Source organism: Pomacea canaliculata, linkage group LG2, assembly GCF_003073045.1.
Source record: "Pomacea canaliculata isolate SZHN2017 linkage group LG2, ASM307304v1, whole genome shotgun sequence".
Classification (NCBI taxonomy): domain Eukaryota; kingdom Metazoa; phylum Mollusca; class Gastropoda; order Architaenioglossa; family Ampullariidae; genus Pomacea; species Pomacea canaliculata.
The window spans coordinates 11,774,884-11,786,796 of record NC_037591.1 but is presented as its reverse complement, the minus strand read 5'-3'; the positions used below and the strand labels follow the sequence as shown (position 1 = coordinate 11,786,796).

General features: G+C 35.9%; 1 protein-coding gene across 4 annotated transcripts; it reads right to left on the bottom strand.

Annotated features, from left to right (window-relative positions):
- Window positions 1–2,011: 2,011 nt before the first annotated feature.
- Window positions 2,012–11,665, bottom strand: LOC112556468 (ataxin-7-like protein 3). 4 transcript variants are annotated; one of them, XM_025225505.1, is made up of 13 exons: window positions 11,494–11,632; window positions 10,424–10,598; window positions 10,038–10,163; window positions 8,315–8,331; window positions 7,794–7,962; window positions 7,593–7,683; window positions 7,167–7,237; window positions 6,570–6,674; window positions 5,993–6,018; window positions 4,983–5,026; window positions 4,601–4,669; window positions 4,217–4,356; window positions 2,012–3,923 (listed from the first exon to the last, which is right to left on the bottom strand). In XM_025225505.1, the coding sequence occupies exons 5-13, from the start codon at window positions 7,936–7,938 to the stop codon at window positions 3,772–3,774; spliced, it is 843 nt and encodes a 280-aa protein (XP_025081290.1). In that variant the 5' UTR covers window positions 7,939–7,962; window positions 8,315–8,331; window positions 10,038–10,163; window positions 10,424–10,598; window positions 11,494–11,632; the 3' UTR covers window positions 2,012–3,771. The 4 variants fall into 4 exon arrangements, with proteins under 4 accessions (XP_025081290.1, XP_025081286.1, XP_025081288.1 ...); XM_025225501.1 differs by having other exon boundaries at window positions 7,167–7,235; window positions 7,592–7,683; window positions 10,048–10,163; XM_025225503.1 differs by having other exon boundaries at window positions 7,167–7,235; window positions 7,592–7,683; window positions 10,048–10,163; window positions 10,424–10,482; window positions 11,494–11,621.
- Window positions 11,666–11,913: the final 248 nt, after the last annotated feature.

Sequence of the window (11,913 nt, the reverse complement as noted above, 5' to 3'; positions counted from 1 at the left end):
GCTGCTAGATTTTGTAGTCTTACTGCTTTTCTTTTGTAGTTTGGGGACTTGAAATGGAGGATTTTGTGTTTCTGTTTGAAATGTTGACAGCAAGTTTCCTGACCCTTGGTGTTTCTAATTAACACAAAGAATAGTTTATAGAAAAGAAGTTTCCAATGTTGCCAAGATAAACTAGAGGCATTGGTAAAAAACATTCACGTCCACTTGATATGAAAAAGTTGCCCAGGCTAATTATCCAAAAGTAAAACCCTGGCCATAGACTGATATGACAGAATTTTTCACTAAGTCCTGTGTGAGCTGCAATCTCTTACTTTTGCGTGTTTGTCACATAGAATCGCAAGTTTACATTTACATAAGAAATGTACTAATTCTTGGCAAAGGCAGATTGTAGGAAAACAAAGTAAAGACCAAACAGCAGTAAAATAATAGCAAAGTCCAGTGTAATTAAAAGAAACTATTTGGTTTAATTTAGGTTAAAAATGACCTTCCTGTGATAGTTGACTACATTCTATTTTCTCTGTGCAGTCCTTCTGTTGTGGGAACATTATGGGATGTGACAGACCGTGACATTGACAGATTCCTTTCCACACTTCTTGAGCCATATTTAAATAAGAAGAATGAAGTTGGGACTTACAAACCTTTGCCACTTCTTGTCTCCAATGCCCGCAGTGCCTGCTTGATGAGGTACCTGGTTGGAGCATCCACTGTAGTTTACGGACTCCCTGTCCTCTTTGTCAGCCAATAACAGATGGGGAGAGGACAACAATGTGTCTTTTGCCATCGTACCGTCAATAATTCACAAACATGTCACCTGAGGTTGATAGCATGAAACATATTAAGGTAATAGCCCAACGTTAACTGTTTGGACACAAACTGATTCTGTAGAAGTGTTCACTTTGATGCCATGACTCAATATGTTGGCATTTTATGTTGTGGTTTAACTACTGCTTGAGGATTTATCCAGGTCACACTTAGCACTCTACAGACCAAAAGTGATTTTTTTGTTTCCTGAAACGTGAGGACTGCATGTCGATGAATAATTGAATTTTTATTTTCTGTATCAGAAATGGTGTTAGTGAAAGCTGTCTTTAACTGCTGTAATGGGAAAGAATGGAAGAGGTCGAGAGACAAATAGGGTGCCCACTAATGATCAGTCTTCACCAATTGCTTCCATCTGGCTAATCAAGTAGTCTCACCTCCCTCCTCTAGGTCAAATTTCACCTTTCAAGAAATTTACTAGAATAGCAGGAAAAGAGCATGCATAAAGGCAATTGATTTCTGCAGGGATACATCTACCATAAATGTTTATGAGATGTTTGGAAATTGAAATATTTATGTTGAAGGTGTATCAAAGTTAGATTGATTCTTTGGAAGCCTTAAAAGATATTTTGTTGGCTGCTTTAGATAACAATTGATAAAAAAAAATATGTACATTGTGAAGCTAGTTGGGTGAAGATTTATTAAAGGAAAACAAACTGACAAAGAAATTAACATAATATTAAAAAAGCGTGTTATGTGCAAACCATGTGACTGAATAATAAGAAACAAGAGGAAAATTAACTGTACACATTAGTCACTTGGAAAATTAGAGCATTGAAAATATGTTTTTGAATATTTTTATCTGAACTTAATTACATAGAAAATTTGATCAGCCTTCAAAAGTTCTAATTTGTTGCCACCATGGAAAGGCATGTGAATGTGCACTTTAAGATTTTATGCATATAAAATTATAGTTTTAAATATAGAAAAACAAATTGTTTTTGTAGAGCAGAGTTGTGTGTTGTACATTTTCTTTAAAAAAAAGTCTTTCAGTGTGTGAACTGTTACCTAGCCATAAATGCAGTTATCTTTGAAATGTGTCAATGACAGCTGGCTTTGGCAAGTTACTCTTCATAATTTAAATGCTGATTGAAAGGAATTGTAATTCTGTCTTTCCCTCATTTATTATGTTTTTATTTCATTTAAACTTTTTACTGCCAACATGTAAAGCAGGAATAACGCATTCAGACAATTTGTATGTGCATGTATATTTTTTTCTTCCAGTGTCATTAAAACATGATTAAATAAAAGCAGTGAGTATTCCTTGCTGTTCAAATATCCATTTGGGCCTGAAGCTGTATGTGATGCCAGAACCAATTAATTCATGGCTGATACACAAGTTGCCCTGAAAATATGGAATTTTGACGTGAAAGAAGCGAATTAATACGCCATCTCAAGAACCATTTTGTATTGATACCTTTTTAATGAAAAGTAGTCCAACGATGGTGTTTATTGACTGGTTATGCTGTTACTTATTATTGTGGTGCTTATCTATCTGCGCTTCTGAAACATTAAGGCATTCTACATCTTGACAAAAATCACAATCTTTAAGCAAATTGCAGCAGAATCATGTGAAGCTGCAATTAATACAAAGTTTCCTGCCTTAATCCCTTCTTGTTCATGTTTGATGTGGGGCAATACACATCTCTAATTTTTGTCTACAAAACTAAGAATAGGATGAATGGCAGTCACATTTGCTTCATTACCAAGCTCTAAGCACATGACAGGAATGGTATGTTGAATGCTTATCAAAAGTACCATTCTACAGCATGAATCATTGGCAACTACACCAAATAATGGACACAATTCTATGGTTAAGAAGTTACACACACCTGATAGGAGCTGTCATACAAACAAAACATGGGGTATTTGTAAGACGTTATATGATGATGCAAACTGCCAAACAACTGGATGCATTTCTTTTTTTATTGACAATGGATGGCAAGAAAAATAATAAAAAATAAATACATCAAATATTGGATGATTGGTAGTTTTATTTTTTTGTTCTGAGTAAACCTAAAACAGTTGGACTGAGGTACAACTAGCATATGGCCATTTTTCCCATGTAATAAATAATACCACCCAATATTGTACGGTATCTTTCTGTGGTGAACTAACGGAACTACCCTCAATGGAGGGACTGAAAGCTATTGTGCTGATTCTGACGAGTACAGACTGTACAGTAGATCAACCATAAATAAGTTTTTCAATTTCTGTCACAGGACTGATAATATAAGCAAATAGCCATAATGGTCATCACAGACATCCAAACATGTTCCATAAATAATGCAAATATCTGCAATTATGACTTACAGGACCAAGATATGAAGCGATTTTTTTATTACACTCAGAATGTTTGAATGGTCTATAATATGCACAGAAGCATGTGCACAAAGGATTGAAAAGAGATGCGTGTGTGTACTGGTGCATGGGCGCAAATTTCTGCACAAGGTAATGGGACACAGTGAGTTCTTCAGCTTATACTTTTGTGCATACAAAACTTTTAATTTAAAAATGGAAATGTTTTAACCCAAAGGGGCTTTCAACATCTATACATATTTTTTGTTACCATACATGATGTACAAAAACTATGTTGCTTGAACACAAACTCATATCAGCAAGCACCAATTAAAAAGAAACTGATGGCCATCTGATACACAAATTCAAGAATACACGAAGACCATTTATTTCTGTTTCCATCACTGCTTATGTAAACCCATTACCACATTAGAGTCTTCTTTCACAATCTCATCTTTTGTTCCTTTCTTCTTGAGCACCACTGAAATCAAATGTCTTACTCTCAACTCTCGAGAGTGCTCCCCAACCCCCACCTCTTAAAAATCACTTTTGTTACCAGCAAGTATCCATGACCTCTTAAAACCAATAGCAAACTTCCTTTACTGACAACAAGCATGAGAGGCCAGCAAGAACTACTAATTTCTATATCTACCTTCAACTTGTGAAATCATACAGACTGGTGGAGGCTGAGTCTTTGCTGGAAGCAGAGGAATTACTTTTGTTCGATGGCATCTTTTGTTTCTTATTTTTGCTGCCACCACCAGGTTTGGAGTTTTTTGCTGGACGTTTGTTTGTGCTAGTTGTGCCTGAAATAAGTATTAAAATTAATCTTATTTGACATAAAGGGCATCCTACGATTCAAGGAAGAATATAAGCTACCATTTTAAAAACTGCCCTTTGGTTATTTTGAATAGAGATTCTGATTAAGATGACATAAAACAAAGAAATTATTATTTTTAATCATGAATGAGGAAGCTGCAAGTTGCAGATTGACCATTTTATTTTTCCTTGCATGCCCCACCAAAAAAATGAAAACACAAAAACATGCACGCACACAGATATGAAAAATACATTCACACAAATGCATCTATCAGCTTACTGTTGTTTGTGGACGTAGAATCTGCTGGTGATGAATTTGACGATGCTTCCCATTGCAAAGATTCCCTTAATGACTGTGTCTCTGCGTCATCACAGGTGTCGATATCAATGTGCACATCTTCTATATCTGGAGCATGTCGACTAAAACAGAAATATCTACATTAGTACCTAAGTTTATCAACCAGAAAATCAAATAAAACATAAACATCTTTAAGCAGCGAAATCCTTTGTTATTAACAATCACATAAATAAACAGCCAATTCTTAGTCTAGCTGAATACTGTCTAAAAATACAAACAACTTTTAAAAATTCAACAGTATTTTAAAATAAATGTAGGTAATTTCAGAATTTCATATCATCTATATGTATGCATGCAAATATTTACTTTTGCCTCAAAAGGAAATGCCGAACTTGTCGACGTTGTTCATCAGTATGCTGAGGACAACGTACAGACCTAAAATGAAAAGATCAGAAACCTCAAAAACATTTTGCCAAACCATTCTTTATGAGTGCAATAAAAATGCAAAGCTTGAAATATCATATGTATTTGAGCATATGTATCTATCTGTGACAGTGTGAGAGGTATGGCAAGAGAATGCAAAGCCAAAGAACTAAAGGGATATTTTAAAATTATTTTCATCTTACAGTTTTATTACTTGGTTACCTGAAATGTAAACAGTATTACCACTTACCTAAGAAAATGTCAGTATTTTATGATAAATGCAAACACAATTTACCACAAGACTGAAACTAAAAAGTCTGCTTACCTCGTGCACATCTTTTTGGTATGTTCTGATATCACCCCACATGTCTGAAATATGGAAAAAAAAAAACTAGCAACAAAAAAATAATGTAAAAAAACAAAGGTTGAATTTTTTTTTTACACAGAGTACAGAGGATCTTTCTAAAAGCACAGAAAAAACTAATTTTTATTATTTATTATGACAGACTGTTAAGCAGTATTTTCGTGATAAGACCAGAGACAGCTGAGAAATTCGGCATATGCTCCATGAGTTTTATAACTCTGGGTTTTTACCTTGCTTCATCCAAGGTTATGACTGAGAAAATGGTTATTTAAATAATAAAATCACTCCAGTTATATTCCGATCTTAAAAACTAGTACAAACTGGTTAAAATCAAATTCATAAAAAGATACAGAACATCATTATATTCAAACAGGAATGTTGATCTACTTACAATCAGCATCAACACTTACCAAAACCAAAGAGTAGCTGATTAAGCTATGTCAGTTTTCAGTCTCACAATATACAACATACTTTCTAGGGGACTATACATTGGACCTGAGCCTGGGCAAGCAGGAAACTGATTTTCCACCACTGTCTGTCTGCCATCTGCCAGTTTTGGGATCATTGCCCATGAGATCTTTCTTTCCTGCATCATTCACTACCTATTTATAGCTAAATTTAAGTTGCCTTGATGGATACTAGGTAAATCATAAGATTAATTTCAAAAAGGGCCAACAACTGAAATGCCCAATCAGTTCAAAAACACTATCTCCATTAATTTTGCGCTGCTTGAGATTTCTGTCTGGACGCTGGTGATTAAACATCAACAAAAAGTATCTTCATATGGGACTCACTGACACTGGAAATTTGCTCTTTGTCATCTACTGATGATTAACAGGCAACTTATGATGGAAAATAAGGAGTCTGAATGCCCTGCCAACCGAAGATATTCCGTGCTTTGGATGCCAAAGGGGCAATAGGCTACATTCCCATTCACTCACTACATCATGTGAATGAAGAAATACACTCACACTTAGAAGCAGTGCTTTCCTGTCCTCTGAAAAACAATGCATAATAGTGTATGGTAGGATGCGTATGCACCCAATTGAACTTGAAACAGAAAGTGACACATTTTCAAACTACCTATAGATAAAAAAACTTAAAGTTGTTTCTTTCTTTGATACTTACCTGATGGAATGACCATAGGAGTTACGCTACTACTAACTACTAGTTGTAGAACTCACTTCCTTGCAAAGAACGAACTTGGGAAAAAAAAGTGAGGTGAGGCCTTCCCGGTTGATTACCTCCCCTTGAGCACTGACCCAGTAACGGCCTAGTCTATCATCCTAAGGCAGCTGGAAGGAGGAGGGAGGGGATCCATATCACCATATAAAAGTGAGAATTTACTTAAAAGTTTATTTCTTCTTCAACTTTACCCATTGACACAATCATAGACTAGAGAATAGTATGAGGGCTGAGGTTTACAACACCTACTGAGGTCTGAGGGTGGGTGGGTAGGTGTCGTAACTCATCAGAAAAAAAAACTGCACCCCACTAGTCCTTTAAATTTCATGACCGTAACAAACCATCCAGGTAGACAGTCCTCACCTATTGTCATGTTCTCATAGTTAGGAACAGGAACTTCTGGTAAAGACTCCAGACTTTCCTGTGATGATGTGGGACCATTGGCTGCATTTGCATGTCCAGCGACTCCTACCAATCAATAAAATAATCTCACATTAACTGTACATGGTTAGCATTTATCAAGCAACTATGAACCACGTTTTGTTTTGTTTGAGTACTGTTCATTGTTCCTGAAGGACAGAAAAAAGAAATGAAGACAATGCCTTTGCTTTTGCTTCCAAAGCACTTTTTTTCATCAGTCCTTAGACAATGGATTTACCAAGTCAGCTCTCAGCAAAATCTGTGTCCAGCATTTTTTCCTAAGCATTTGCCAAACTTATAAAACTGCGCAGGTTTCCCTTTAGATAAAGTTGTGATGCTGCTTATTTGTCATTCAACTAGCAAGGTTCTAAAGAGAAAAATTTGATCAATATATGAAACCTCACCTGTCAACTTGTTAAATTTTTTGGAGGTGATGAGGTTTGAGAAATTAATCATCCACATGCTCAAACTCCTCATGCACACAAACACACATATGGACATTATTTCCTTTTTACACAATGCATGAGCAATTTGCCATACCATTTTTTATTCTGCCTGCTCGCCTGTTTCGTGGTGAGTTAGCTCCCTTTTCCCTCCTTAGCCGTTTCACTAAAATAGAAAAAAGGTCTTTAGAGAATATGCTACTAGGAATGCTTTTATATATTAAAAAAAAATTTTAATCTAATAAATGATGCAGCATAACTGTCGCCATAAAAATGAGGACATGAGGCAGATACCAAAGAAAAACAAGCAGACATGAAAAGGAATTCAAACCAGAGCGATAAAACTCTTTCCCCACAAGTTTTTTGTGGATTAAAAGGAGATTAAAAAACTGCCTACAACTGCTAGATAATATAAAAAGAAATTATTAAAAGCACCTCATAATAAGCAATATTTATGACAAAAATAAATTACATTTTAAAAATGCATTACTTTCACAGTAAAAAAAGAAAACATCTTTAAACCTTTTTTATTTTCCGAGGGATAATTCCAATCATTGTCATTTTCATCATCTCCTGCACTGTCATCACTGTCTCTTTTTGTATTGTTGGCAATTCTGAAACAATTTTTTCCCCTTTCAATAACTATATCATTAATAAAAATAATAAAACATCAATTTCACATTTTAGGCAGAAATGGCCCCACCAAATATAGCATAAGCTTTACCTGCGGCTTGCAATGCGTGAGCTGTTCCGGCCCATTCCCATGCACTTTTCCAAATGAGGTGCAAATCGTGAGGCTGCCAAATGGCGTTGGCAACTGGGACATACACACTCAAAATTTTTCTTTGTGGGTGCTTGACCCAGAACATCAAGACCTGGTTTGTCAATAAGACCTGCAAAAATAAACACCTTTCTTACAGAAAAGCTGTGAAACTGTTTTATTCTTTTGTTTTCTCTAAGGTACTTTGGTAACCAGCTTATTTTCAACAAAAAATCACACATGCAGTCTTTTGAAAAGAAAAATCTTCTGAACTTAACACAAAATTTGCATCAATAGATCAAATATACATAAATTTAAGTGAAACAGTCAAACGTTGTGCTCAACAACTTTAGAAAATACAGTAGCTGTAGCTGTTCTGGTATTTTAATACTAAAATATGGTAAATATTCCACTTATTTTGCTCAACAAGCACAGAATGGTTATGAAAATAATAACTATTACAAAAATGACAGAAATAAACTCACAGTACTTTTGGGCTGATCTGCAAAAAAAAAAAAAAAAATGAAAACATGCTAATATCATTAAAGCAAATACTTAACTATACAAACTCTATAGATGGGTTTGACAATAATTTAACACACTTAATGCCTCTTTTCAATGTCTGCGTGTCAAGATTCCTTTGTTCCCATTGCCACTTTTGGGTCGATTCAAGAAAAATAAAAAAGGAAAACACACTAAGGCCGCTACTGTTGTGTGTAAGAAAACAGTGGTGGCCTGATTTTGTGGGAGGGAGATTTCTCTTCATCTATCAGAATGTGGCAAACGTGTGGAAGGTGCAGAAAAAAATTGGTGTCAAAATGTTTATTTAGACACAGAATATCAACTCTGTAGGAGATAGCAGCCTGATGGAACTATATATGCGACAGTATTTTCATTATCTGCAGTTCAAGACCTTGGTGATGAGTTAATAATTTATTTGGCAATAAGTATTTTATTATCAACCTGAAGATCAGGGATGTTAACCATGATCACAATTTCATCTCTGATAGCTTCTTTTATATGGCTATTAAGTGATGTTCACTGATTGGATTGAGGCCTGTGTTGGTCTGGTCCTGTATAGAATGACCAGTCCACTCCTTTACATTCTTCTGCAAGCCAATTCTGCTGTCCACCAAAATGCCGAAATGTCCACTACTGAATGATGGTCTCTGAGTCATTCTGGGTCACACCCATGAGCCTGACCAGCTTTTGCTGCTTCAGAGTTGTAAGGAGTTCCAGGTGGCCCTCTAGGGTGGCAACCATGTTACAAACAAAATCATTGGTTTTGCATTCCATGTAGGAGATTCAGAGAAATCTTCTCGGACACTTGGTGTTGAATGCCTATATTTTCTCTTTTTGTATCAGAAAGTAGAGTCCACGTATCACATCTATTCAGCAAGACTGGAAATACAAGTGACTTGTATAATAACATTGTCCAAAATGATGTTAAACAGTACATGATATAACAGACATCCACTGTTGTGTGAAAGAAAACTCCCATTTGCTTATGCAGTATTACTGTGCTTCTTGAGCTTGTTAAACATTTCAATAACTTGAATGAGGTCCTTTCTGATGTTGATTTTTCTCATCACATACTGCAGTCACTTGTGACAGACTGTCAAATGTCTTTTTAAAGTCAATAAAGTTGTGAAAAAGATCATGCTGATTTTTCTATCAGAATGTGACAGTGAAGATCTTTGCAACTATGCTCCTGTGTTGTCTGAAACTGTTCTTTTTGCCAGCAGTTTTTCTATGAAAGTATTGATGTTATTCTGGATTACTTTTAATATTACTTTGCTTAGGTGGCTGATTATGCTTATGGTTCTGTAGTCTTTTTTTCTGTAGACTGTTTACTATTTTCTTTCTTTATAAGGGGTATAACTAGTGATCGAGTCTATTCCTTGCGGTATTTTTTGCATTCCCAGATTCTTTGACACAGTCACAGTAAGGGTCGAGCAGCTCAGCTGGGATGCTGTCACTGTTAGGTGACTTTCCTCTATTCAGACAGCATAACACTCTCTACCACCACTAATATGCTGTCAGCATGCTATTCAGATTTCCCATTTCTTTTACAAACTCGTTTTATTTATTAAAGTTGCCTTCACATCTCTGAACTTTACAAATGAGCCATCCAATATCAATAAAACTGATATACATAATAGTAACAATGGCATTAAATTTCAAAAATGAGAGTTGATTTATACATACATCCACTTACTCTTTATCTGTGTCTGCCAGGAAGAAAGTGCCAATTTTGCAAGACCTGTGCACCTCAAAACATAAACCTAGTGATACCTCATCAATAAGCTCCTGCATAATGGAGTCCAATGTGGTCTGAAAAACAATGAACATAACAAGCTGACATAGCTGGAAACATACTAATTCCTTACGGTATATGTAGAATTGCATGATGGAGTCCAAAGTGGACTACAAAATAATAAGTATATTATGTTAGCATTGGTAAAAGTGAAGTCATGCTGACCAGTACAAAGTACACACTGCAACGGCTGAATATCTTTTAGATCACAATTTTTAATTACCTGACTATATTTTCTGATTCCATACATAACCTAAAAGTGTGCTTTGATGCTCACCTGACTATGCCTCTGCATCAACCAGCTTTGTAAAGTATTAAACTTCCACCTCTGACATCCTGGAAAGATTTGCAAGCATCTGTCTCTCAACTTGTCCAACAAACTTGCAGTGTTGCTCATTCTCTTCTGAGAAGATTATTGCAATGCAGTTCTCACTGGCTTACCTGATGTGCAGCTGAACAAACCAGCAGGTTCAGAAATATGCTGCCTGCATTGTTCTGCTCTGACCATGTTATACTTCCTCCACTATGCTGCTCAGGATACTTCACTGGCTTCCAGTTATGGCACACATAGAGTACAAGTTGGCTCCCTTTGTTTTTTCAGTGCCTACAATGTGGTACTTTTCTTGACTACCTATCCACTTTTATTTAACAGTATCAACCAGCCCAACTGTTGAGATCTTATGATGCCCATCTTTTCAGAATTCTTAAGTTCTCCCTTTCCACCTTTGGCAAGTGCTCTTTTGAAGTATTTGGACCCATACTTTGGAATTTCTGGCCAGCGCTCTTATAGCATATGCATATAAAAAGAATTCTCAGAAACACATTAAAGACTTTCTATATAAAAAATATACTTAACAGATAACTCATTTTGTAATGTGTGTTCGTGTGTTGTGTTCGGCATCTTCTAGAACCTGGTGCGGTATATGAATTATTTTTCATTAGGATGGAATGTAGCTGCAAAGAGGTCGACTACAGGAAGCTGTTCAAATGTCTTTCCAGCACTCCCTTCAGGTGACCAGTTGACCTCTTCATTGTAACATGTACCTCCGTGTTACCGCAGCATTGATGACATATGCTTTTCTCTGTTCGAGTCAACGCCCCAAACAGTAAGATATTCTAGTGCACTTAACAAATCTTTACCGAAAAACAAATGCGTTCCACAGCCATCACTTTGTCTAATAATTCAAACACACACACCATTTTATACATACACACATAAGCACGGCAATACCATGTACACTATACTTGTAGCAGTATTAGAACTGTACTGTAACAACACTAGCTGAGCCAAGTACGCTAACTGGGACGGTAAAATAAAAATTACAAATGTACTTTCTCTTTACACACCTGCATATCTGGTTCGCTTTCCATCAAAGACAAATCTGCCTCTACCATTTTCCTTGTGTGTTCCAGATTCCTTCTTTTGTTTTTACTTAAATAGATATTTTACTTCTGCGAAAGTTGCAAAGGCGGCGGAAATAGCATGTCCTGCGCGGACTGAATGCGCTGAATGAACAGCAAGGGAAGCAACTGCCGAGTGGAGCACAGCAAAGGTGAGAATTTGTCAAAATTTAATTCATGGCATGAAGACACACGACATATTAGGTTTTGAAAATGTATGTTTTGATTGTCCACAAATGGTGAAAGTAGTGGTTATGTTAATACAGTTATTTTGCTAGACGCATGTCTAGTTTCTATCATTCGATATAGTCAACGTTGAATTGTGATTTTAACTGCATTTGTCACTGTTGTTAAAATGGTAAAGAT